This window comes from Tauraco erythrolophus, chromosome 1 (assembly GCF_009769465.1).
Source record: "Tauraco erythrolophus isolate bTauEry1 chromosome 1, bTauEry1.pri, whole genome shotgun sequence".
NCBI lineage: Eukaryota > Metazoa > Chordata > Aves > Musophagiformes > Musophagidae > Tauraco > Tauraco erythrolophus.
This window is the reverse complement of record NC_141465.1, coordinates 108,544,106-108,571,807: the sequence shown is the minus strand read 5'-3', so window position 1 is coordinate 108,571,807 and position 27,702 is coordinate 108,544,106. Positions and strand designations below refer to the sequence as shown.

The following is a 27,702-nucleotide window of genomic DNA, read 5'->3' as shown; positions in this document are numbered from 1 at the left end:
TGCGTGACAACCCACGCCGGAGCGAGTGGCTACAGCTCCCTAAGTACCCAAGACTGTGGTAAAGCCCACACCGGAGCAATCTGTGGGGAAGGATTGTTTCCAGTGGGCTGGACTCACGTTGGAGAAGTTTGTGGATTTTTCCTCGTGGGTAGGGGACCCATTGGAGCAGGGGAAAAGGGTGTAAGGACTCCTTCTCCTTTAAGAAAGAAGCAGCAGTAACAGCACGGAATGAACTGATCTGCACTCCCCCAGTCCCTGCCCCTGTGCTGCTGGGGGGAGGAGGTAGAGCCGGGAGGAAAAGGAAGGTGGGGGGGAAGGTGTTGGTTTTAAGATCTGGTTTTGTTTCTTTCTGTCCTCTCAAGTAATCGGTTTTTGTTTCCCTTTGTCCTAAGTAATCATTAATAAACTGTTTTGCTTTGAGAAAAGCTCTGCCTGTTTTGCCCAGGACCATGGTTGGTGGGTGCTCCCTCTGTTCTTGTCTCAACCCTCAGTCCCTTTGTTTTTTTTTTTCTCTCCTCTCTACTTTACTGGAGAAGGAGAGACTGTGTGAGTTTTAGTTGCTGGATCAGCCTAAAACCACTACAGCTGCATCAAAAGAAGTGTGGCCAGCAGGTCGAGGGAGGTGATTCTGCCCCTCTACTCTGCTCTCGTGAGACCCCACCTGGAATACTGCACTCAGCTCTGGAGTCCCCAGCACAAGAAGGACATGGAGCTGCTGGAGAGGGTCCAGAGGAGGGCTACAAAGATGATCCAAAGGCTGGAGCACCTCTGCTATGAGGACAGGCTGAGAGAGTTGGGGCTGTTCAGCCTGGAGAAGAGAAGGCTCCGGGGTGATCTTATAGCAGCCTTCCAGTATCTAAAGGGGGCCTACAGGAAAGCTGGAGAGGGACTTTTCACAAGGGCATCTAGTGATAAGACAAGGGGCAATGGATTTAAACTGAAAGAGGGGAGATTTTGATTAGATATAAGGAAGAAGTTTTTCACTCTGAAGGTAGTGAGGCACTGGAAAAAGTTGCCCAGAGAAGTTGTGGATGCGCAGTCCCTGGAAGTGTTCAAGGCCAGGTTGGATGAGGCTTTGGGCAGCCTGGTGTAGTGGAGGGTTTCCCTGCCTATGGCAGGGAGGTTGGAACTAGATGATCTTTGAGGTCCCTTCCAACCTTAACCATTCTATGATTCTGTGATTCTATGCTGGGCTGACCCTGCTCTGAGGGAAGTCTGCTGCCTCTCTGGAGCCCAGGTTAAAGATGTCGCTAGGAAACTTCCTAGCCTGGTATGGCCCACGGACTGCTACCCATTATTGCTCTTCCATGTGGGTGGTGATGAAGCTGAAATGCGGAGTCCATGCCATCTCATGCAGTACTGCATTATATTGGGAAATTAATATTATGTAGGTGTGTCATCAAGCTTACCAGTTGCTTCAGCACTATTGCTCTACAGCTGTCATCAGTCAAACACCTTGAAAACACTGAACTCTGCATTTCAGTACAGCCCACAGCATGCAAGTTATCCCTATGCATATACAGTTTTCTGATTTACATTCAGGTTTGCTGAGTTCTTCTCTTCTTTGGTTTCATATTTTTATATCAGCTGAAGTACATACTGATTACGATGATGGAAGCAATTCCACCAGGAAGAATTCAAAAATTCCTCCTACCCCAACTTCCTTCACATGCACTAAGTCACTGATGTAAAACTACCAGACAACTTGAATAACTTGAAGACCTAACTTCAAGATAATTTAAATTCAGTTGTCACACCACTGAAGGGATCTGTACACAGTCTATCCTGAAAGCCATGCTGACATTATCCTTCGAGACTGCACAAACTGCAGGCCTGCAATGGTCGCCCTAGATTTGACCGAAAGTCCTTTTCCTCATTCCAGGGCACTTGCTGTGCATTGCACAGCTGGCACGTTGTTTGGCCATCGAGCGTATAAGGCAGGCAAGTGGATGGAAGTTGCCAAGCTGAGCTCAGGGACGGCATCATTTCAGAGCAGCATGTGTGTGATACCAGCCATGCAACATCCATCTGGTACATTGCCATATTCTGCTTTCCATAGGCAGCTTCCCCGGCCTCCCTGGCAAGGGTTCAACTTGCTTATTGATTTTGGACTTATTACATTTCCTGAAGGTAAGTACCACACTCTTAATGCGCTACTGAAGTATTTGCTTTCCTTTTATAATATTCTGCCTCCGCATCTATTCTTTTTGAAGGAAACATAAAACCACAAAACCTCACCCTTGCCCTAAGGCACTGTGAGGTAACTGACAACAGTTTGAGGACTAACTGTGAATGTATGAATGTGAAATTAAATTTTTTAGAGATATTGTAACTTCTTAAGAATGCACACTTTGAATAGTAATCAAACATCTGAAATACTGCCTGTCTCAGTCCAGCAGATAAAATTTCATTACAAATTGTGTCCTTTAATATTTTCACACCCACAGTTTATCTTAACACTGTCAAGGTGTTTAATGCTTGTCTTTCAGATTTCTTTTCTGTGGAGTCTAACCACAAGTAACAGAGATGACAAAAATGGGGCAGTACATATTTGAGGTTAAGTCATGCTTATCTTTTTGGCTCTTAAATAAAATATTGACTCTTCAATGAAGTGTGCTTAAATAATTAAAATATTGGTTCTTATATAAAATATATTAAGACCTCCAATTAAAATTCTAGATGCTAGACACGTAAGACCATAAAACCTCCCTCTTGTCCTAAATTATAGAATGTGGTTCACAGCAAAATGAAAGGACCGACTAGCCAAAATGAAATTCTAACAAGTTGAGACTTTGTGGTAGAAAGGATTTTTTGAGCTGCAGCTTTGAGATGGAGGTATCTTTTGTGAGATTCCAAGTTATGTTATGAATGGAAAACGTGGAGGATTCCTGGAGGGGAAGAAAACACATAAATCTGCCTTAAGGCAATAACAGCTGGACAACTTATCTGGACCTCAGGACACAGGTTTTGTTACCATTTCTGCCAGTAACTCTAGGCTGCCGAGGCAGACCATCTCTTTCTGCTTTTTTTCCCAGTTGAGTACACTTTTTTCAGCAAACGTTTTATTAACCCAGGATGTAATTCAAGTTATGAATTAATGCCGGGACAATACAGGAAAATAATAATAATTTAAAAGTCAGGTATTTGTATGTGGACTTTTTTGAACAAAAGATTCTGGATTATTTTTTATTTTGAAACCTTACTTTAGTCTAAAATTTGCTTACAATTTAACAATAAGAAGGACCAATCCTCCAACATTCTGCTTCAGATTAAATTATTCTGATTATACTATTTTATTAAAACAATTCTAATTATTAATTTTCTAAAACGTCCCTAATATTTTCTTACGAAAATATTGTATTTCAAGACAGCCAAGAAAGGTGTCTAACAGCAAGAAGCTTTGATAAGCAAAACAAACCAGATATCTAATCTTCGATAGCTAAAGCTGGGTAAGGTAAACACTCCCTTAGCATATAGCCCAACAGAATTTATTCAGCATATGCAAGCTATATGCTGAACTAGCTCAAAACTTGACGGCTGTGCTATCTCATGCTAATACTAACCCATGGCTAACCATAGCTCATGCCTCCTAACCTGCACTGCTAGGATAAAAGATGGGTATTTTTCAAAAGTACTGGATTCATCATTCTGACCATTTTCCAGGGTTTGTGAGAAGGTGGTATGAACAGTTAATGCCAAATATATTACCTTAGGAGTTCATTTTTTTGTCTGTCTCCTATTGGTAGGGAGAGGAGCTGCCATTTTTGCCTCCTTGCAAGCCCTTCTCAATTTATACCACGTCATAAACATTTCCAAGCATCAGGCCTAAATGTCCTTATTTGCTGCTAATATACATTATTGTTAGCAAAGGACAACTTCCTCCCAGTTAGAATAGTGTTTTATGAAAATGATATCCATTTATTTTGCTGAAAATTTACTGACGAGGATCAGGGATGTTGCCATAGCTAATATAAAATCCCTGTCACATTTAAGGAGGCTTCAGTGCTGGCCTTTTTGTGTATATGAGAATTTTGCAAAGTGAAATTTACAAGTTTGAGTTATTTTCATACTATTTTTTTCCAAGTACAAGCTGAGTTTTCAAAGCCTCAGAGTTTTTATCTTTTTTTTTTATCAGTTATACTTAGCCTACCCTAAGACATGAGCCAATGGTTTTCTAATGCTTTTTCATGCTCATCCTATTACAGCTGAATCAATTTGTGTGTCACAATAGTCACAGCATGGACTGATGACTTTCAGTCTCTGTGGCAGCCATATGCACAAAAGGCATTAATGTTATATATTAAGAATTACAATAGTATCTAGTAATTCACTGAAACCAACATCACTGTTCTAAACAATGAGGATAATGCATGATGCATGATACCAGTAACAGTATATACTTAACACATCTGCAGAGCATTGGAGCCAAACAGCGTAAAAGGATTCAGCAACAGCAGCACTAGATGGCAGGAAGGAACTTCTCAGAAGGTCTTGTTTGCCCTCTTGAACCCAAGGTATGATAACTACATCTAGAGCAATCCCCACAGATATTTGACCAATCTTTTCTTAAAGCCCTGCAGTGGTGGGTGGATACATCACAACTATGACATAGTTGCCATCACTGAAACATGGTGGGATGACTCATATAACTGGAGTGCTACCATAGATGGCTACAAGCTCTTCAGGAGGGATAGGAGAGGTAGAAGGGGTGGTGGGGTTGCCCTGTATGTAAGGGAAGGTCTAAACTGTTTAGAGTTAAATGTTGGGGATGACTTGGTAGAATGTGTGTGGGTGAAAATCAAAGGGGGGCCTACGAAGGCGGATATTGTAGTGGGAATCTGCTACAGGCCACCCTGTCAGGACAGTGAGACTGATGAGCTATTCTTTAAACAACTGGGGGAAGTCTTGCGCTCACTAGCCCTTGTCCTTATGGGTGACTTTAACCTACCTGATGTCAGTTGGAAGTATAACATGGCAGTCAGGAAACAGTCTAGGCGGTTCCTGCAGAGTGTGGAGGACAACTTCCTATCACAACTGGTCAGTGAACCGACTAAAGAAGGTGCTCCCCTAGACCTGCTGTTTGTGAACAGAGAAGGTCTTGTGGGAGATGTGAAGGTTGGAGGACGCCTGGGGCATAGTGACCACAAGATAATAGATTCTCAATTCTAGGGGAAGTTAGGAGGGGGAACACTAAAACGGCCAAGCTGGACTTTGGGAGAGCTGACTTTGGGCTGTTTAGAAGTCTGGTTAACAAAGTCCAATGGGAGACAGCTCTCAAGGGTAAGGGGCGCAGGAGTGATGGTTACTATTCAAAAAGGAAATTCTAGAGGCACAGGAGCGAGCTGTCCCTGTGTGCCGGAAGTCGAGCCGCTGGGGTAGAAAACCAGCTTGGATGACGAAGGAGATTTGGGAACATCTCAAAAGAAAAAGGGATGTCTATAAGTCTTGGAAGAATGGGCAGGCATCCAGGAATCAATACAGGGAGAAAGTTAGGACATGTAGGGAGATAATCGGGGGGCAAAAGCCCAATTGGAACTTAGACTAGCCTGCTCCGTAAGGGACAACAAAAAGTCTTTCTATAAATATATTAATAACAAAAGGAGGGCTAAAGATCACCTCCAGCCCCTACTGGACTCAGGGGGTACGTTAGTCACTAGGGATGAGGACAAGGCTGAGGTCCTTAATGCCTTCTTTGCCTCAGTCTTTAATAATAAGGTTAGCAGTTCCCAGGTGAGCTGGCCTTCGGTGTCTGAGTGCAGGGAGGGAGAGCAAATCGAAGCTCCTGTGATCCAAGAGGAACGGGTCAAGGATCTGCTCCTTCGGCTGGATGCCCACAAGTCTATGGGGCCTGATGGTATCCACCCGAGAGTCCTGAGAGAGCTCGCGGATGTCATTGCCAAACCCCTGTCCATTATCTTTGGGCAGTCTTGGCTCACTGGGGAAGTTCCGCTGGACTGGAGGCTGGCGGATGTTACCCCCATTTACAAAAAAGGGCGGAAGGAGGATCCGGGGAACTACAGGCCTGTCAGTTTGACCTCGGTGACGGGCAAAGTCATGGAACAGGTTATCTTGAGTGCTATTAATGAGCACATACAGGTTAACCGGGTGATCAGGCCCAGTCAACATGGGTTTATGAAAGGCAGGTCTTGCCAATCAAACCTGATCACCTTCTATGACAGGGTGACCCGCCTAGTTGACGAGGGAAGGGCTGTGGATGTAGTTTTCCTGGACCTCAGTAAAGCCTTTGATACAGTTTCTCATAGTGTTCTGGTTGAGAAACTGATAACTGCTGGCCTGGATAGGCACACCCTCCTTTGGGTTAAAAACTGGCTGGATGGCCGGGCCCAAAGAGTGGTGGTAAATGGGGCTAAATCCGGCTGGAGGCCGGTCACCAGTGGGGTTCCCCAGGGCTCAGTGCTGGGTCCAGTTCTGTTTAACATCTTTATCAATGACCTGGATGAGGGGATTGAATGTACCCTCAGTAAATTTGCGGACGACACCAAGCTGGGAGGCTCTGTCGATCTGCTCGAGGGTAGGGAGGCTCTTCAGAGGGATTTGAACAGGCTGGATCGTTGGGCTGAGGCCAATGGCATGAGCTTTAATAAGGCCAAGTGCAGAGTCCTTCACTTGGGGTATAAAAACCCCAAGCATCGCTATAGGCTTGGGGAGGAGTGGCTGGAGAGCTGCCTGGCGGAGAAGGACCTGGGGGTGTTGGTTGATTACCGGCTTGATATGAGCCAGCAGTGTGCCCAGGTGGCCAAAAAGGCCAATGGGATACTGGCGTGTATCAAGAATAGTGTGACCAGCAGGAGCAGGGAAGTGATCCTGCCCCTGTACTCGGCACTGGTGAGGCCGCACCTGGAATATTGTGTCCAGTTTTGGGCCCCTCGCTTTAAGAGAGATATTGAGCTCCTGGAGCGAGTCCAAAGAAGGGCGACTAAACTGGTCAAGGGGCTGGAAAATAAAACTTATGAGGAGCGGCTGAGGGAGTTGGGGCTGTTTAGCCTGGAGAAGAGGAGGCTGAGGGGAGACCTGATTACGGCCTATAAATACTTGAGAAGGGATGGTGGGGAGGTGAGGGAAGGGCTCTTTACATTAGTGATGGGTGATAGAACAAGAGGAAATGGGCATAAGCTTAGTCAGGGGAGATTCAGGTTGGATGTTAGGAAGTATTTCTTCTCTGAAAGGGTTGTCAGCCACTGGAATAGGCTGCCCAGGGAGGTGGTTGAGTCCCCATCCCTGGATGTGTTTAAGAATAGGGTGGATGATCTACTTGAGGATATGGTTTAATGGGGATTAGGGATGGTTGGACTCGATGATCTCTAAGGTCTTTTCCAACCTAGAAATCTATGAATCACACCATTTCCAGACAGTGTTTCTGATACTTAGTTTGTTTTACCCTTGTGCAATTTCAGCCTAATTCTAATTGTGTCCTGCAACAGTCTTGTGATGTCCCCAGCTTTGTGTTGTCTACAGAGTTAACATGCCCTCTCTCTATTTCATCCTAAATGTCATAAATTAATCTACTGACTGGGACAGACACCTGCAAAATTGCTCATTTTATCCCTCTGTTTGATTCATTTGTCCTATTTGTAACCGAATACTGTTGGCATCTACTCTTAGTGTGGTTTCCTTAGATGGTATTTTGAGTGACAGTTTCTGAAATCTTACAAACTCAAGCGATATGATATGTACTGCTTTTCCCCAACATACAGAGCTTGCTATCTGGTGATGAATGAAAATTATATTGTTATGACAAGATTTGTTCTTGACAAATCCTGGTAGGCTGCTATTCATGTCTATGTTTTCTTCTAGGTGCTTACAAGCAGGGAATGTTTGATTATTTTCTTCAGGATCCTCCTTGGTGTGAAAAAGTATAGATTTCTTTTATTTGACAAAAGAGAATAGAAAATGGAAAGGAAATTCTGTAAAATGAATTGGTAACTATTTCCAGACAGAATCAGAGGAAAAGATATTTGATTTGATAGATTTGGGACATGTATTTGCTGGGCGTGACTGATGACGAAAGGCTTCAGCACTTTAGATCTCTTGTTTTTTTTCCTCCCTGTATCTCCGGGAGCTGATCCAAAACAGAGCCTGTACACAGAAGTGGTCATTTTCAGTTAATGTCTTCCTGTGTGCATTGTTAGTGGATGGATATGCCCTCCTTCAGTCAATGTCAATAGCTTGAGTAAGGGTGGGAAATTACTTAAAAGCAGACACTCAATAAAAGACTGTCAGGATATTTTGAGATTGTTTGCTGAAACTCATACCTGCTTTCTCATAGAATGGTTTGGATTGGAAAGGACCTTAAAGATCATCTAGTCCCAGCCCCCCTGCCATGGGCAGGGACACCTTCCACTATATCAGGTTTCTCAAAGTCTCATCCAGCCTGGCCTTGAATATTTCCAGGGATGGGGCATCTACAACTTCTCTGGGCAACCTGTTCCAGTGCCTCACCACCCTCAGAGGGAAGAATTGCTTCCTTATACCTAACCTAATCTGCCCTTTTTCAGTTTAAATCCGTTGCCCCTTGTCCTGTCACTACACGCCCTTGTGAAAAGTCCCTCTCCAGCTTTCCTGTAGACCCCCTTTAGATACTGGAAGGCTGCTATAAGATCTCCCCAGAGCCTTCTCTTCTCCAGGCTGAACAGTCCCAACTATTATCACGTATCTTTTTGAAATTAGGTAGGGAAGAGTTCTTCAAGAAAGAATTCTAGGCATTGCTTGAATGCTCATAATGAAAAATTACAAGCAAATAGTGTTGTTTTCACTCATGGAAGAGTGAAAGAGGCAGGAAGAAATTGGCTTGCTTCTCCAGTAGGGTCTTGAGAGAAATGTTAGAAAAAAGAGTTCTTATAATCCGAGCTGGATCCTTTGTTTTTCCCTGAGCTTTACAGATCTAGAAACAAGAAAAGGCATCCCACTAGCTGAGGAATGAGAAAGATGGTTTTTGAAAAGGAGCTTTTGCAGAAAAAAACAATAACAGATTGGTGGCCTCTCTAGGTATCAACAAACTGTTTAGGATACAAGTGTCCCTGAGGGAAGGTTGAGAATTAGCTAAACTTCTTTACAGCTGATTGCAATTATTTAGCATTGCAAAGTAATTTGAGGTATCTTCAAGGCTGGCAAGTAAATTTCATTTCTGAGAAAATTAAAAGGGTTGTACTCTCAAAGAAAAAAGTGGGAATCAGGCAAATTTGCAAAACACTTAAAGAAAAATGCTGTATATATTTTCAAAATATTATGAGAAAGGAATAGAAAAGAGTATAGCATGGACATAGAAGCCCCATTAATCTGTAGAGGATGCACAGAAATATCGTAGTAAGCTGTTTCATAAGTATGTTATTCAGTGGTTTGTTAACTAGCAGCAGCTTTAGTTTTTGAAACATACTGTTAAGTTTTCCAGCTTTCACAGACAAATAAAAGGACTCATTTCTGAAGCAGATAGAGGAGACCAAGGCTCATGCAACTATGCTAGCAGTGAAAAATTGAACTTCCTTTGAGAGGCAAGGGATTGACAACTGAATATTATTACAGCTTAATGATATTCTCAGCTATGTTCAATTCCTAAGCTATAGACACTTTAAGATCTTCCCTGCATGTGAGAATCAACAGAACAATCCTGTTGCTTATGAGGTTTTGGGAAAGTATAATGGTAAACAATAGAAGATTGCTAGAAATCTAAAATTCCCTTTCGAATTTCCATTGCAAAGAGATCAATGGAGAAATGGGAGAGGTGTGTATTATTATAACCTGTCCTATGCAGTGAAAGACCAGGAGCAGAATAGTTAGTTTGAAGTAGTTTAGGGTAGATTGCTAGAAAGAAGCCTTTGAAACTGGTGCCAAGGAGAATGGATTGGTTCAAATCCTTTAATAACATGAGTTGTTCTTGTTTCAGGTTAGTCTGACCTTAGCGTTGTACTCCTCTTGAGCTTACAGACTGATTGCAGATCTTGATCTGTACACATCTTATGCACATGGTGCAGCCTAGTAATGAATGGGTAAAGAGATACTCCTAATGTGCTTTAGGATACAGAAAGTTTTTTCTTTGAGCTCATGTAAGTATATTTTTACTCAATTCAGTGCACGGTAGTAAGAGAGGCTTAATAAGCACAGGTTTAAATGAGCAGGGAAGAGAAATTTCATCTTGCCAGCGAGTTTGTTTGTATTTACATTTGATGTCACAAAGCTGGTTGGTAGCAAATAAAACAGTGGCAGACTTTCTCTGCATTTTCAGCAAATATTTAGCTGCATCTGAGCAGTACACAATATGAAACGCAAGGCTTTGAGGGTAGATATTTCAGGTTTGGGTTTGGGTTTTTTTTCTGCCAGAAGGCCTCACACATTGTGACAAGCCTGCAAACATATATGATATTTTATTACAATCTCCGTTAATGTTTTAGTAGACGAATTGAAAGCGGAAATAATTTTGCCTCCTGCCAGTCTGGGGTGAAGTCATGACAGATATGGATCATGGCACTGGCATAAAGGACAACTAAAACACTTCTGTCAGTACAATATGTGACATTTGTATCCTCTATCCAGAAAACAGGTGGCAAATTGACAGGCTAAATCAGTAGCCTTCTAAGAAAAGTAAGGCTCTGTAATTACGTTAATGGACTCTGTCAGTCACTCCATTGTGACTTTTGAATTTCTTGGGCTGTTGCAGGTGGATGCTAACAGGAAGGAAAATTAGAGATACTAAATTTCTGCAAATTTCCTAAAAGAGATGGATGAGTGAGATCTGAAGAAAATTCTCCAGTGTGAGCTCAACAATATTACTAGATACCAGAGAACTCATACAAAAATAGGATATTACAAGTGCATCAGCCTCTTGAAAAGCTTTGATGAACATTCATAACATTAAAAACACAGGAAATTGAATCATGATGCACATGGCTGTGTAGAAATCAGATTTCAAAAATTTCATTGCTCACAGAACTTATTTTCCAAGGGATACCCTATGATAAGCACAAAGTTGATGGTGGAGTGTTGAGGGCCACGCACGAGTAAACTTCTCGACAGTGCCATGTTTCTGGTTTTTAAATTTTCATAGGGTTTTCCCATGGCAGAAAGTTTGGAAAGCCATCCCTTTTAAAGACTATTAGGTATGACTGTGTGTTTGACTTTCAAAGACTAATGTTCACTTTGAAAAGGTCTTTCAAATTCTACTCTTCCTTGCACACAACTTATTGCATGGAGGTACCTCCATAGGCAAGTTCCAGGTAACTGCATTTCATCACAATGGCTCAGAGACAAAGCAGAACTCTAGAATGGCTCTTTGAAAATGTTTTTGCACCATTGGATTGCCTGGAAGATTGTGTCCATCAGGAACTGCTGTGCCTTTGAAAGAGTTTCCAATAACACTGCTCTGGTGGTCATGTTCCTAAAATCTTTCCTGGGTTTCTGCATTGGACACTGTCAGAGAGAGGATATGTTGTAGATGAACCTACAGGATGTGATTTATCTCCAGATTTAAACAGCTAATTATAAGGTCTATATGTGAATGAGGTTTTTAAGCTCCTGTTATACCCGGTGCAAATTCAGGGCTTATCTCAGTTGCCCCCATGTAGGTGTATAGTGCTATTTCAGATACCTTCAGGTGTACTGCGCGACCTCCAGTCACTACTCCACACAGGCACAGGTCTTGCACAGGTCCTGTGTCATAACTGCCAGGCCCACACATGTCTCAGATATACTGGGATGCCTCACATTTCACTTAGCCACTACATGTGAGCCTCCAGCCCCTGGCTGACGTAGTCAGTAGAGTCCAGAGAACTATTTTTCTTAACTCGTGGTAGACACTTGCATTTGGTCAGCAGACCATCTAGCTTGTCTATGACCTTATTGGGAGCTCAGATATCTGGCTTATATGTGAGCACTAAAGGAGTTATTCAGGTATCTAGACATAGGCATCTAGTACCATTTAAGATATCCTAGAGAATCAGAGAGATATACATAGATATGACACAACACCTACTGGAGGGTCTCACCCCTTTTCATCACAGGTGGAAGAGAGGCAGGCTGCTCTGATGCAGGAGACATCACTGTATAGATCCCTGGCTCTACTGCTCCACTGCATTCTGCTTCAGGCATCTGAACTGGGAGGTGACTCCCACCACTTACATACATATATTTGCATATTTATTTTTGTATATAGCACAAATCTTCTCAATCTGTTTTGTGGAGGGCAAAACCATTAATTGTCCCCTGGGAGGCTGCTCTAGGCAGAGAAGATACTGGTTTGTTTATATTGCTCCTTTAATGTTTATATATTTGTTAACTTCATAAATTAAATTGCATAGCCAAATGTAAAGATAATTGGCCATGAGGATTTCTAGACTTTAGAAGATAAGACTACCTCAATTAAAAAAGGTTCTATTTGTTGAACCTCTTAGTCTTAATAGATTTATATTTAGATTTATACTACTGGCCTCAGCGCTGATTCTTAACCTGTTTTCAAGCATTGAAAGGCTGTTAAAATCTTTAGTTGAAACTATCTGTGTAGGTGTGAGTTGTCAGGAAGTGAAAGCAGATAGGTTTGGCAAAAAGGGTTCCAGGCATGGAGGGTTACGAAGATAACAGTACAGGACCACTAATTGTAGAAGGCAGAGATTTTGAACATTTGATTTTTTATTTGTATGCTGTTGCTATTCTGATTGTAAACTTGGGTGAGTGCTGTAAAGTGGGGCTCAATAAATATAAAGGAAAGTAAAGTAGCACTGAAAATGTGACCCCTTGAAGAGAAATCTAGCTTTTCCACAGACCTCATTTTTGCATTAACCTTCTAATTCTAAAGATTCTGATTTAGATTTTCAAATGTTTATTGCTAATCTGCACTCATCTCCTCATGGTAGAAAAGTGGTTTTATTTGCAGCATGAGCTGAAAACAAGTGTGAAAAAGTCAGCAAACAATGACAGAAAAGCACTTAATAATTCCAAATCTATAACACTTAAAGTTTGAGTAAAAGTTTGTTTCACCACTTATCCGTATTTATCATCGATGTTTTCTGAACTTCCGCAAACTGCTAAAACAGAGGATTAGATTCACTGCTGGTGTAAGTCATCATCAATAACACTACCTGCCAGGAATCTATCCATAAGGATTCATAGATTCATAGATTTCTAGGTTGGAAAAGACCTTAGAGATCATCGAGTCCAACCATCCCTAATCCCCATTAAACCATATCCTCAAGTAGCTCATCCACCCTATTCTTAAACACATCCAGGGATGGGGACTCAACCACTTCCCTGGGCAGCCTATTCCAGTGGCTGACAACCCTTTCAGAGAAGAAATACTTCCTAACATCCAACCTGAATCTCCCCTGACTAAGCTTATGCCCATTTCCTCTTGTTCTATCACCCATCACTAATGTAAAGAACCCTTCCCCCACCTCCCCACCATCTTTTCTCAAGTATTTATAGGCCGTAATCAGGTCTCCCCTCAGCCTCCTCTTCTCCAGGCTAAACAGCCCCAACTCCCTCAGCCGCTCCTCATAAGTTTTATTTTCCAGCCCCTTGACCAGTTTAGTCGCCCTTTTTTGGACTCGCTCCAGGAGCTCAATATCTCTCTTAAAGCGAGGGGCCCAAAACTGGACACAATATTCCAGGTGCGGCCTCACCAGTGCCGAGTACAGGGGCAGGATCACTTCCCTGCTCCTGCTGGTCACACTATTCTTGATACACGCCAGTATCCCATTGGCCTTTTTGGCCACCTGGGCACACTGCTGGCTCATATCAAGCTGGTAGTCAACCAACACCCCCAGGTCCTTCTCCGCCAGGCAGCTCTCCAGCCACTCTTCCCCGAGCCTATAGCGATGCTTGGGGTTTTTATACCCCAAGTGAAGGACTCTGCACTTGGCCTTATTAAAGCTCATGCCATTGGCCTCGGCCCAACGATCCAGTCTGTTCAAATCCCTCTGAAGGGCCTCCCTACCCTCGAGCAGATCGACACAGCCTCCCAGCTTGGTGTCGTCCGCAAATTTACTGAGGGTACATTCAATCCCCTCATCCAGGTCATTGATAAAGATGTTAAACAGAACTGGACCCAGCACTGAGCTCCTCCTAGTCAGGTTTTTTTATGTTGCCAATAAAACCTGGCTCATCATATTGCACAGGTCAAGAAACTATCACGTTCCCCCATATTTTGGCATGCTCCTTTTGCCACTGCTTCAAGTTTGGAATATTATGATTTAGCATTTCTTGCAAGGTGATAGGTGCATATTGTAGAACACATTGCCTACCGCAGTATTGAAATTGCTAGCAGCTCTATTTATGGCACCAGCATACCAGCTTCTGGAGTCTTTCTTTAATAATTGTCACAGGTTTTTCTACACAGCCACCTAACCTACCTCTGATGCATATAAACACAGACAATTTAGGTTTATTGCCAAGACGTAATGACACTTACTGTCATGTTTAGCCCGTCCAGCAGCTAAGCCACCACGAGGTCGCTCACTCACTCCTACCCCCTGGTGGGGTGGAGAGGAGAAAAATGTAACAAAAGGACTGAGGGTCAAGATAAGAACAGCGAGGGATCAACCACCAACCATGGCTTGGGGACAAATCACTTTAATTCGTTAATAGCTTATTCAGAGAGGATAAGGAGAAACAAAACCAGATCTTAAAAACACCTTCCCCCACCCCTCCCCTCTTCCTGGCTCTACCTCCTTCCCCAATGGCAGGGGAATGGGGAATGGGGTGGTTGCGGTCAGTTCGTCACACACTGTTTCTGCTGCTCCTTCTTCCTCAGAGGGAGGACCCCTCACACTCTTCCCCTGCTCCAACGTGGGGCCCCTCCTCATGGGAGACAGTCCTCCAAGAACTTCTCTGACATGAGTCCTTCCTGCAGGATTCAATCCTTATCCATCTGATTGCTTCAGCGTGGGCTTTTCCCATGGAGCCATGGTTTCTTAGGGAGCACCCACCCTCTCCAGTGTGGAGTCCTTTCCCACGGACTGCAGATGCATCTCTGCTCCACTGTGAGGATCCAGCAGTGTGGGGGTCCTTTCCCATGGGAGACAGTCCTCTATGAATCCCTTCAGGCACAGGCATCCCTGCTCCAGTGTGGGGTTCTCCACAGTCTGCAGGGGAATTTCAGCTCTGGCACACCTCCTCCTGCTCCATCTCCACTGATCTGGTGTCTGTATGGCCGTTTATCTCAGGTCTCAGTCCTCTCTCTGCTACAGTTGTGCCTGGCTTGACTGGCGCAGCCAATCTTCGCAGTCGTGGCCGGATGAACGCTGCCCAGCGGGTGCCCAGGAGCGGGGTGCTTCAGAGCTCTCCCAGCTGCACCACCGCAGCCACCTCCAGCCGAGTGCTGGTGGCCCAGCACAGGCAGCCACCTGCTCAGGAGGCAGAGGGGAAGCCAGCGCCCTCTGCCTCCTCCCTCTCTCACTGCAGGTCCCACCCAAGCGAATATAAGAAAGATTGAACATGTGGATAGGCTACTATATCTATTTTATCTATAAACTGAAATATCCTCTGTACAGCCTTTTGCATTCATCTCTATCAATATTTTAAAACCTGTCAGAAAATTGTAATTAATCAGATGCCATTGGAAAAAAAATACTCATTTACCCAGGCAGGTAGATGGGAGTGGGAAGAACCAACGTCGTGCCCTCACATTCCACTTCAAGACTGTGTGCTTCAAGACTGACAAAATAGCTCTGCATCACCTCCTCCATACTCATTACTAGCTAGACTGCCATTAATCAGAACATTCAAAAAAGGCACTTAGTTCATGAACTTCTGTGGGAGACATTTTCAAAACAAAAATGATGCTTTAATCTCCACAGATGAAGAGCATTACACAAGTGATTGTGACTGGTATTTTCCAAAGTTACTGGAGAAAGAACTTTAGATTAAAAAAACTACAAGGCATCATGCAGTGCTCATGAAATCTTTCTCTTCCTCTCTGCCCCTGCTTCACCAATCTAAGTCCCAGTTCTGTTACTAGGTGAAAATCTGAAATAACATCTCAACACAACAGGTCCTCTCCGTAATGACCCACGCTGTTACCAGTAGGAGGTACAACCCTCACATAGCAGCTTCCCCATGAACACTGTTAGGTTGTGGGGCAATGCAGAGGGGGAAAATGATATCATCCCACAAGACTTGGAAGAAATATAATGGACCGAAGCTGACTAGATGCTCTGCACGTACAACGAGGAGCCTGACTGAGACTGAAGTTGAGCTATAAGCACAGCTCCAGAGAAGAGAACTGGCTTCATCTCAGGACCCTGGGACTCCTCAAAGGGCAATTTCAAGAAGTACAAAGATACTAAGAGACATGAAAGGGTGATGAGGCCACATGTGGGGAATTTCCCAGGAGACAGGAGTTCTGCCAGACCTGATAGGAGCTCTATCAGAAGTGTAGAATCTAGGCTGCCAGCATCTCAGCAATGGAAGATGACTTTTTAGGCTCTGTGCAGCTTTCATGCTGTTTCCTGACTTTTCACCTTTAGACTTTTTATCTATTTCTGGGAACACTGCCAGACTGAAGGCACTTTGCCTGCAAAACTGTCTAGCCTTGCTGCCTGTGTCCCTTCCCACATAGTTTAGGTGAGTGCCTGAACATTCATATAGCAGCCTGTCCCACTAGCCTAGAAACTATATTGTACAACATCCCTGACACATCCTCACACAGGATCATTCCCTCCTCCTAGTTGTTCTCCTACACCCTTTCATTCTGTCCAAAACTACATGGTGACACTGCTAAAAAAAATCAGATGTTGAGACACATTTTGGCATAAGGTCAATCATTGTTTATTCTGATGAGAATTGCATGCGGTAGATTCAAGTGAAAGATAACTTGTATTGTCAACACCGCCACTTCTGCCTTCTTCCACTCCAAATAATTATCAATTACCTGGATGCATCAAGATGTATAAAATATAAGTTTAGCTTGTGACAGCAAAATAATGCTCCTTCTCTGCTCACCTCATCAATGATAGCAAGCTTTCCTACTGATCCACCTGGATAACTCTTCCTGTGCACAAGTTCACAGTGGCTGCTGATACACTGAGTAGCACATAAATGCCAGAGCAAGCTCTGAGGTGCTGGTCTGCCTATCATCCAGATCAGGGGGCTGGCCAGACCTCCCTGTAGCTTTCTGCAAGTTCTTTCAACATCCAGATGTGAGATGATGTACTGGTGCCTCCCTGGAAGAAGATGCTGCCATCACACAACCTGGGACCCAGGAACTCCAAAATGTCCTGGATCCTCTTGTTCACACACGGCTAAAATGTTCATGACAAGCACTATGCATGTGGCATATGGCAGCATTAGGTTATGTTTGGCTGGGTTAGATTCCTGTATTAATATATGGTGTGCAAAGTATCAGAGCTGCCATCTTCTTACATACCACTTCTCACCTCACCATTTCTTCTAGATGACATTTTCCTTATAACACAAAAGCATATAATCACAGTTTCCTGTCCTTAACCCCTACAAAAAATTTTTCATCTCTTTCATTTCAGTCCTTCCCCTCAGAGATAAAGGCTAAAACATACCGTTCCTTTTACTTAGCTGCTCAAGAATATCCCAGTTGTAAATCCTATCATGATCAGAGAAGCTACTAAAGAGGCTCTTAAATATTGATGAAGAAGGGTTGCTTACTGTCTATCTGGAGAGAAAATGGTAACTATCCTTATGCTCTTCCTGAGGGAGTCTCAGAACCTGATAGTGAAATCGGAAATTTGAATCCATAGTTCTGAGCGCAACACAAATGGTTGCTAACCAGGTTTGTAAAAGCATGGGAATTATGGGGAAAATTGATGCAGTGGACAAGTGTCACGGACCGCTGGTATCTCGTTCTTCAGGAATCACAACCCAAAAGGTCGTTGTGATTCCCCTCGTATATCAGAAGGCTTTATCTCAACTCTTAAGGGTCTCAATCCCAATGGACCCAATCGAAGGCTATCCAACAGAGAGCCTCAACTCACTGCTCTCTCAATCAGAAGGCTATTCAATCAAGAGCTCTAATACACCACTCTCCGGGGGCTCCTACCACTCCAGTACCCAGGAGGGAAATGTCCCCCTCCCTGAGGGGAGTGCCCCACCTTTAAGCCTCCCATAGGTCACGTGGTCTCCAGCTGGCCAATGTGACTCGCAGCACCTGTCTCGACAAGGCACAGGTGCTTCCCATGTAGCAGCCAGGAAACTTCCCCGACAGACAAGGATTCTACAAAGTGAATATATCTTACTTTGGGATGGGTGCATATTTCCAGGTCCACTGTAACCAGGTGGCTTTGGCAATCCTTGCTATCCATCTTAGCATCATAGCATGATTTGAGTTGGAAGGGATTTTTAAAGATCATCTAGTCCAACCTCATCTTAAATAACTTCTAGCCTTGAAAAGGCTAGTAAAAAGTCATGAAGGTGCTGAGATGCTAATTCAGGGATCAGTACTTTCTACCACTTCCTGAACATATGCCAGACTTTTTTACCCTGTCTCTGGTACCCATATGCAATAGGCTCTTCACCAAGGAATATCATAGAATCATGGAATCAGAGAATGATTTGTGTTGGAAGGGATCTTAAAGATCATCTAGTTCCAACCCTCTTGCCTTCGGCAGGGACACCTTCCCCTAGATCAGCTTGCTCAAAGCCTCATCCAACCTGAACTTGAATGGTCCCAGGGATGGGTCATCCACAGCTTCTCTGGGCAACCTATTCCAGTGCCTCACCACCCTCAGAGGGAAGAAGATCTTCCTCACATCTAATCAAAATCTACTCTCCTGCAGTTTAAAGCCATTGACCCTTGTCCTATCACTACACACTGTTGTAAAAAGCCCCTCTCCACCTTTTTTATAAATCCCTTTTAACTAATGGAAGGCTGCTATAAGGTCTCCCCAGAGCGTTCTCTTCTCTAGGCTGAATAACCCCAACTCTCTCAGCCTGTATTCATAGGAGAGGTGCTCCAGCCCTCGGGTCATCTTCATGGCCCTTCTCTGGACTCCTTCCAAAAGATCTATGCCCTTCTTATGTTGGTGACCCCAGAGCTGAATGCAGTACTCCAGGTGAGGTCTCATAAGAGAAGAGTAGAGGGGCAGAATCACCTCCCTTGACCTACTAGCCATGCTTCTTTGGATGCAGCCCAGGATACCTTTGGCTTTCTGGGTTGCAAGCACACATAGCCAGCTCATGCTGAGCTCCCCATCAACCCACACCCACAAGTTCTTCTCTGGACTGCTGCTTTCAATTCATTCTCCACCCAGCCTGTATTTGTGCTTGGGATTTCCCTGAACCATATGCAGGACATTGCACTTGGCCTTGTTTATCTTCATGAGGTTCGTACAGGTCCACCTATCCAGCCTGTCAAGGTCCCTCTGGATGGCATCCATTCCTTTCAGTGTGTCAACCGCACCATACCATTTCGTGTTGTCAGCAAACTTGCTGAGGGCGCACTCAATCCCACTGTCCATGTTGCTAACAAAGATGTTAAACAGCGTTGATCCCAATACCGAGCCCTGAGGAATCCCACTCGTCACTGGCCTCCACTTGGACATCGAGCCAGGTAATGTCTGTAAACATCGCAGTCAGGTTCCCATGCCCTAAATCTAGACTGACAGATAATACAATGCTACACTGATTCAAATTTAATAACAGACTTCAGCTTCAATTATGTGCTTTGTGGCATCCTCAGAAGAAAGCTACTCCACTGCCTCAGTCTTCCCTAAATATACATGGATATCTAGGCAGTCAACCACCCAGCTACAGATTGATCCCCGGGTTCCTCAAGCAGTAGAGCATGCTGTGATTTAGATAAAGGTATTTGACTCATTTTTTTTTATGCTACCTAACCCCCATCCCATCTGTGGACGCTGCAAGCAATTAAATAAGATAAAAATGTTTTCTGCAGATACTAAATTTTAAAGAACAGCTTTTTTTTTTCCTCTTAATTTGGCATTCAACTATCCATCAGGCTGAGCAACAAGTGACTTGGCAGATAATTCAGGACATATGGCTTTGAAGAACTAGTAATTTAAAAGTACTTGGAAAAGTTTCCTCAACTCGTTCACCTTAATTTGTGTTATTCTCTTTCACTTGTGCTCTAGCAGCTGGTCCAGCTATGAAAGTGTAGAAAATACAATGCAAGTGACAAAATAACATTTTCCTGAGTTGTATTAATGTATACCACAAAAACCTCACTCGCAAACTGAGTAACGGAGCAAAATACTGTTCAAAGCTGTTAAACATGTATGCCTCATCTGCAGTCACCAGGTGGCACCAGATGTATCCATATATTGACAATCAGCTTAAAACTTCTGTAACTCACGTGGTCGTTGAAATGCAAAGCCTATCACCTCTGGATATTAGGTAGAGCCCAATAGCTGAGTGGTCAGTACACTAGAGAGTTTAGCTATAACTTTAACAAGATCTGACTGTTGTTTTTTGGTGGATTTTTTTGAGAAGGAAGTAAGTAAGATTCAATGGCATCTCCTAATTTTTAAGATATTGGTTAAAAAACTTCTTCAAAAATTCAAAAATATATTATTTTTAACTAAATGCATTGATTCTTGGTCAGAAAGAACAACTTTTTACATTTTTTCCCCTTTTCTTTTCAAACATTTAAATGTTTAAAGAATCAAATTTTAGAGAAAAATCATTTTTTCAAAAGATACATTCCAGCTGTCCTGAAGAACTGTAGCTTTCTGTTGATACAAAAGGACACTTTTTTCTCTTTTTGACATTGTCAATGAGCTCTTGAATTATGCAGGAAATCCTATGCTTAAAAATTCTGTCATATTACAAATATAATCACATTATTATAGGAGGGTGAAGCTGAAATTAGCTAGATAATATATAGTATATTATCTCATGAATATAAAAAAATAGTGAAAGCCAATCCATTTACCTGTAAATCGTAAGTCATATCAGTTTTTTCCTGCATTTGAAAGCTTATAACTTTCATCACTACTGAAATATTTGGGCATCTAAACTGTTTCTTAAGCTTGGCAGTATTTAGCACATGCATTTTTCTTATTCCTTACTATCTGTCTCCTCTTTGAATAACTTTTCATCAGGGGCAAAAAAAAACAACAGCAAAATGGTGAAATTTTGAGCTCACTGAGTCAATGGCAAAACTCCCAGTAACTTGAAGGGGCCAGGATTTTACCACACATGACCAGTTTTACACAAAGAAGGAAAACCAAATAGGCAAAGATATGTTATTAAAGGCACACAGTCTGAAAATGAATCATCAACTAGACAATATGGTAAATGTTTACAAATAAAAAGTAATCAAAAAAAGTCAAGCTGTAGTTTGAAATAGAGTTTCAAAAAGAACTTCATTCTTCAGAGAAAAACCGTATCATTCTGTCTAAACAATGAAAATATAAACTTTAGTATATAATGCTAAGCATTCAGATTTCATACCTTTAGCCTATTGTAATGATTTTTCAGCCAGCAGGTACTTTTGATTATATTAAATATTCACAGTCGTATCTGCTTCATTACAGCAAAATGCTTATTGCAAAAACAAAATCCACTTTTACATTCTCTTCAGCATGACCTATTCCTAAAAATATATCTACATATACAACACCCATAGAAGCTTAATGGTTGTTGAGGTCCCCAGTGCAAACAAGGGCATGCACGTGTAAATAATCAATTAGTTTAAAGCCATTTTTTGCAAGCACTGGCTTGCAAGCCATATTTGCATTTGCAATGGGCAGGCTTTGCCTTGTACAGACACAAGAGGAGACATCTTTGTTTCAAATGATTCATGAGTATTCTTCAAGCTTTACAGCATTTGGAAGACCCTCAGCAAGTGTAGCTGTGAAAACAGAATATAACTTAGCTTTTGTAAAACACTTTGCCACGTTAAATCTGAGAAGGATGTTAACACTATTATCCCACAGGGAAACCAAGGAAGAGAAGGAGAAGCAGCAGTCTTCATATCAGCCAGCAGTGGAGTGTGGCACTGAAACAATGTGCTTAAGCTCCAGCCCAGAGAGCTAATCTTTAGTCTGGAGTAAAACACTGTATTATGCACCTGAAAAGTAAGCCTATCTTTGGTCTGCTATAGCATGAAGCTTGCCTAAAACAAGTTTTACTATTTGTATTCAAGTGTTTCCATTACAGTAACTGTGGCACGTACCAAAAAGTAGTCTTGAAAGTCTAAAGAACAGCCTGAAATTTAGGCATCTAGTGTAAGGTGAATGGTAGACTGTCTCTCTAGCTAGTCCAAAAAGTGGTTTATGCTGTCTTAAGACAAGTAAATGAGAAAGACAACATGAGTTGCTCTCCTGGGATCTCCATTTTTCTCCATTGGTAAGGGAAGTCCAGGCAGTCAGATCAGAGATGAGACACAGGTTTGGATGGCTACCATCAAGTGAGATGAACACTGCTCTGCAAATGGCAACTTCCACTATAGAGGCTGGAGAACAGGTGGTTAAACTGGCTCACCACAGGGACATGCACTGAGCCTTCTGGGTACTGGTACATTGCGTTGAGAAATTCCGGTACGTTGTATTCTCATCTGCAGTACCAGTTGAAAAATAATAATGAAACGAGCCAAACATAAAGTTAATCTAGTTTTGCTCCCTTTCTCTGACATAAATCTGTTGTCATTATAAAGGAGCTCTGCTTTTACTCTCTCAGAGAGAAGGCAGACACATACATTTGTACAAAGATCTACTATATTTCTTTCTCTCTGTAACAAAAAAAGTATAGAATTAATGTTATTTTATCGGCAAAAATTATACTCTTTACCTACTGTCTGCAATTCTATCCATAGCAAGTACATTATACTGTAATTAAAGTACATTGTATGCATTATCTGTGAAAGGGCTGTAATCATTTCAACGTACTATTCATTGAAATGCACTAATACAGTACCTATAATACATGAAAATTGAAATAGATGAAAATATTATAACTATTTTTAAGGTTTTTCTTCCTGGAAGAGTCCTAGGAATATCAGAATTTATGGGCTATGTTATCTTGTCACCACCAGTTTCTTAAAATGAGAAGGATATGCAAGAGGCTAGCAACAGCCCATAAATGTCTCAAGATGTCTCAAGACAGTGAAAGAGGAAGCAGAGTAAGTATCACATTTATCATGAATGAGACTGTATGTAATGATTTTTGTCTTTGAGAGAAGACAGGGAGAACCACAGAGGAGTTTCTACCTTTTTAGCTGTACTCGATAGGATGGATGACTACTGGAGACTGGGCTGAAGTTCTGATCAATTGGGTCATGTCTCCTAGTGTTGTCTTGCTGAGTTGGGAGATGGCAACCTCCACATGGAGGAGCTGAAAACTTCATTGATTTTAAAGGGAGTTTTATAATGAATTTAAATGGACCACATCTTACTGCTACAATTCTCTTTGGAATGGTTTGTATCTTTGAATGATTAAGGATTTCCAACTAATACCTGCAAAAATAATGTTACCATGTCAGAGGTCTCAAAAGCAAAATCTAACTTTTTTCTCAATTTCCAGATTTTCCTGACTGAGTTTATAACAGATGCAAAGCTCTGACTTGAAGAAGTTTGACATTTTTTGCTGCATAGTCTCCCAAGAAGGGGCTTTTGTGCATGATCAGTTAAATGTGAGCCCACTTCTGGCTTTACAGAAAGCAGTTAACAAGTCACTTAGCTGTAAGTGGAAAACCTTGTTATTTGGGCTAGGCATAAGAAGGATGCAGGATGTTTTTACCTTTTCTTATTGGAAGCTATATGTTATGTGACTTAACTACATTAAACTAATAAGCCTTGTGGACCTGTACAGATTTGACTGAACGACAGAGAAGACCTTGGCAGGCTTGAGAAGTGGGCACAATGTGAACCTCCTGAAGTTCAACAAGGCCAAGTGAAATGCTCTGCACTTGGGTTGGGGCAATCCCTACTATCAGTACAGACTAGGGGATGAAGGGATTGAGTGTAGCCCTGCCAAGAAGGACTTGGGGGTACTGGTGGATGAAAAATGGGACATAAAACTGGCAATGTGTGTTTGCAGTCCAGAAAGCCAGCCGTATCCAAAGAACTATAGCCAGCAGGTCAAGGGAGGTGATTCTGCCCCTCTACTCTGCTCTTGTGAGATCCCACCTGGAGTACTGCAGCCAGCTCTGGAGTCCCCAGCACAAGAAAGGCATGGATCTGTTGAATTGGGTCCAGAGGAGGGCCACAAAAATGGTCATAGGGCTGGAACACCTCTCTTATGAAGAAAGGCTGAGAGAGTTAAGTTTGTTCAGCCTACAGAAGAGAAGGCTCCGGGGAGACGTTATGGTGGCCTTTCATTATATAGAGGGGGCTTAAGACAAATACAGAGGGAGACTTTTTACCAAGGCCTGTAGTGACAGGACAAGGGGCAACTGCTTTAAACTGGAAGACGGTAGGTTTAGATTGTACACAAGGAAGAAATTTTTTACAATGAGGGTGGTGAGATGCCAGAACAGGTTGCCCAGAGAAGTTCTGGATGCCCCATCCCTGGAAGTTTTCAAGGTTAGGTTGGATGGGGCTTTGTGCAACCTGGTCTAGCAAAAGATGTCTCTGCTCACGGCCAGGGGGCTGGACTAGATGATCTTTAAAGGTCCCTTCTGATTCAAACCGTTCTATGATTCTATGATGTCCAAACGCAAATGAACACGAACACAGAATCAAAGTCATTGATTTTCTGATTTTAAGTACTTGTGTGCAAGGATGATGGGTAATTCTCTTTTTCTTTTTCGTTACTCCCTTTGCATAATTTTTCTCTTTTCCTTAGAGCAGACTACAAACCTAGCAAAAAATCCTGCACATACCTGTTTCTCCCCACTGGGCTTCTTGTGGTTTAACAGCAGCTCCACAGCACCAACTACTTCCTTTCGTATGGCGTGCAACAGAGCGTCTCCCACATACACGTTAAAACTTAAGAGCAGCTCAATGAGCTCAAGGTTCTCGTTTTCAATTGCGATAAGGAGTGCAGTTCTTCCCAGGGGATCAATGCAATTAATATTGATCTTGAAATAAATTTCTGCTTCCTCCAAAGCTTTCTTTACACTGGCATAATCTCCTTTCTCCACAGCGTTCAGATAGGCTTTCTCCGAGTGAGACAGTTCAGATTCTGCCCGTACAATACGAAGAGGGATACGATCTCTGTAGGGAGCATTGACACTTCTCTTGTAGTAGAACTGGGCCATATTTTATGCCATTCTAAGACTTTGTCTCTGCAATATGAAAAGAAAGATTAAATCAATAATATATTTTGGGGGTACAGTGCACTAAATTAATATTTGCAACACATACGTATTTAAAACTCATACTAAAAAGTGATGTTGAAACAAGTACAAATGGTCTCTATCACTAGAACTTGTAAGATCACCAGCAAAACCTGGAAACCAAAGCACATAACCAAACTGTAGCAACTTAACAAGTCAAAGCATATCTGTCAGCATACCATTTGCTTGTATGTATTTCCTTAAACCTCAGGCAAGCATAAGGTGATATGATACAATGTAGTTTGCGTCAAATGTGTTGCTCCAATGTAAGTTCCACTACCTCAGGTTTCCCACTGTTTAAGAGTATGCTCATACACAGCTGCTGCTGCTCAGGAGAATACAGAGCACTTTTTAAGCTTGATTGTGGTAGTGGTTGTGTCACTTAGTGATTGGTTCAGTTGCCCATCTAAGAGAAGCACTAGTTATCTGTACTCCAGCATGGCTTGGGTCTTTCACCTCCATGCAAATGTCTCTGATACCCTACACAACCCAGGTGTCACTCAATGTTTGTGTGTGGACAACTAAATACAGCTCTTCTTACCTGTTTCTTTAGCTTGGCAGAAAGAACATGTTAGAGTTGGAACAGTTATTAGCATTCACATCTTCCTAGTGCTACTGAAATACTATGACTTATCTGTGGCAAGCACAGATTGCACAGTTCAGAGGTGAGTTTTCCTACTAAGATTTTGATTCAATCTCATATGCTATTAGAAAAACATTAATATAAAATGCTTTTCCAACCAGCACTTACTAACATATAAATTAGAATTCAGAGCCTTAGAGGAAAAACAAAATCCATATGAGATAAAATCCCAAGGACTGGTAGACAATAATCGTGGGTTTAATTCTAAACTATTCAGTTCTAAACTAGAATTAAAACTGAAACACTGCAACTATAAAACAACTCTAAAGTCTTACATATAATAAAGCCTTTAATGCTTCTGCTTTTACTCTGTAGATTTTGTGCAAGGACTTTGGAAAATTAATTCCTTCTAACAGGATTATTTTTTCCTGGTTCTACCTTCTCTCTGAAAAAAAAAAAAAAAAAAGAGAGAAAGAAGAAGGAAGAGGGAAGAGAAAAATTTGACTTAAAAGAACAAGGTACACAAAAAATATTTCATTTTACAGTTCAATCAGAGATTGAACAGCTTATTAGTCAAAAAAAAAATAGTTTCTTGTCATTTTCTCATCTGACTATGCAAGTTGCAGTAACCCACTGCCTTTTCCTCCACTTCCTTCATGCATAAAAAAAAAAAAAATCTCTGTTAAAATCCTAGTTTGGAAAGGCTAATATGTAATTTTTTTATTGTAAGAATTTGATTCATCACAAATTTCCCTAAACACTGTGAGGAACATAATCATTCATCTGCTCCAGTCTCCTTATGCAGTGTGATGAGAGGTAAGTACAAAGGCTGTTAGTAAGTTTTCTTCGTTTTCTGGAGCTTGAGGCAGGCAGGAGCCAGGAAAGAAGATGATACATTACAAAGGATTCTCCTCCAGATCCATATACAGGAACTGAGTAATTGTAACCCTTTGCAAGACGTTTCCCAAGTCTCCCTCCAAGATGGTATTGGCCTGCAGTCTGGGCTACTAGAGGTTGCAGTCTATGGATTATGTTCCGTTAACCTCACTCTTAAGTAAAATAAAGCGTATATCCATTGCATAGTTTTGTACCCCTGGAACAGAGATACCATATTCTTATTGTTAATGCATTTCGTTTTACTAGTATGCTTTCCATTCTTCCTTTTAAAATGGCAAGTTCAACTCCAGAAGAAAAAAGTGTCATGTATGTTCAGCTCCAATTTAATAGTCTTAAATCATAGAATGGCATAGGCTGGAAGGGACCTTAGAGATCATCTAATCCAGCCTCCCTGTCATGGGCAGGGATGCCTCTCAACTAGATCAGGCTACTCAAGGCTCTGTCCAACCTGACCTTGAACATCTCCAGGGAGGGGGCATCCACAACTTCTCTGGGCAATTTATTCCAAAGTCTTACCACCCATGTACTGAAGAATTTCTTCCTAAAATCTAATCTAAATCTGTTCTCCTTCAACTTAAACCCATTTCCCCTTGTCCTATCAGTGGACACTCTTGTAAAAAGTCCCTCCTCAGCCTTCCTGTAGGTTCTCTTCAGGTATTGGAAGGCAGCTATTATGTCTCCCCGAAGTCTTCTCTTTTCAAGGCTGAACAATCCCAGCTCCCGCAACCTGTCCTCGTAGCAGAGGTGCTCCAGCCCCTGGATCATCTTTGTGGCCCTCCTCTGAACATGCTCCAACAGATCTATGTCTCTCTTATGGTGGGGACACCAGAACTGGACACAGTATTTGAGGTGAGGTCTCACAAGAGCAGAGTAGAGGGGGAGAATCACCTCTCTTGACCTGCTGACCACGCTTCTCTTGATACATCCCAGGATGCGGTTGGCCTTCTGGGCCGCATGAGCGCACTGCTGGCTCATGTTGAGCTTCTCATCTATAAACATCCCCAAATCCTTC

At 42.3% G+C, this 27,702-nt stretch overlaps 1 protein-coding gene across 1 annotated transcript in view; it reads right to left on the bottom strand.

Annotated features, from left to right (window-relative positions):
• TRPC4 (transient receptor potential cation channel subfamily C member 4) overlaps positions 1-25,132 on the bottom strand; it is a 104,349-nt gene extending 79,217 nt beyond the window's left edge. The window contains exon 1 of the mRNA XM_086612643.1: positions 24,755-25,132. Within this exon, the coding sequence (XP_086468769.1) occupies positions 24,755-25,132 (378 nt within the window). The remainder of the gene's footprint in view (positions 1-24,754) is intronic.
• Between the last annotated feature and the right edge of the window lie 2,570 nt (positions 25,133-27,702).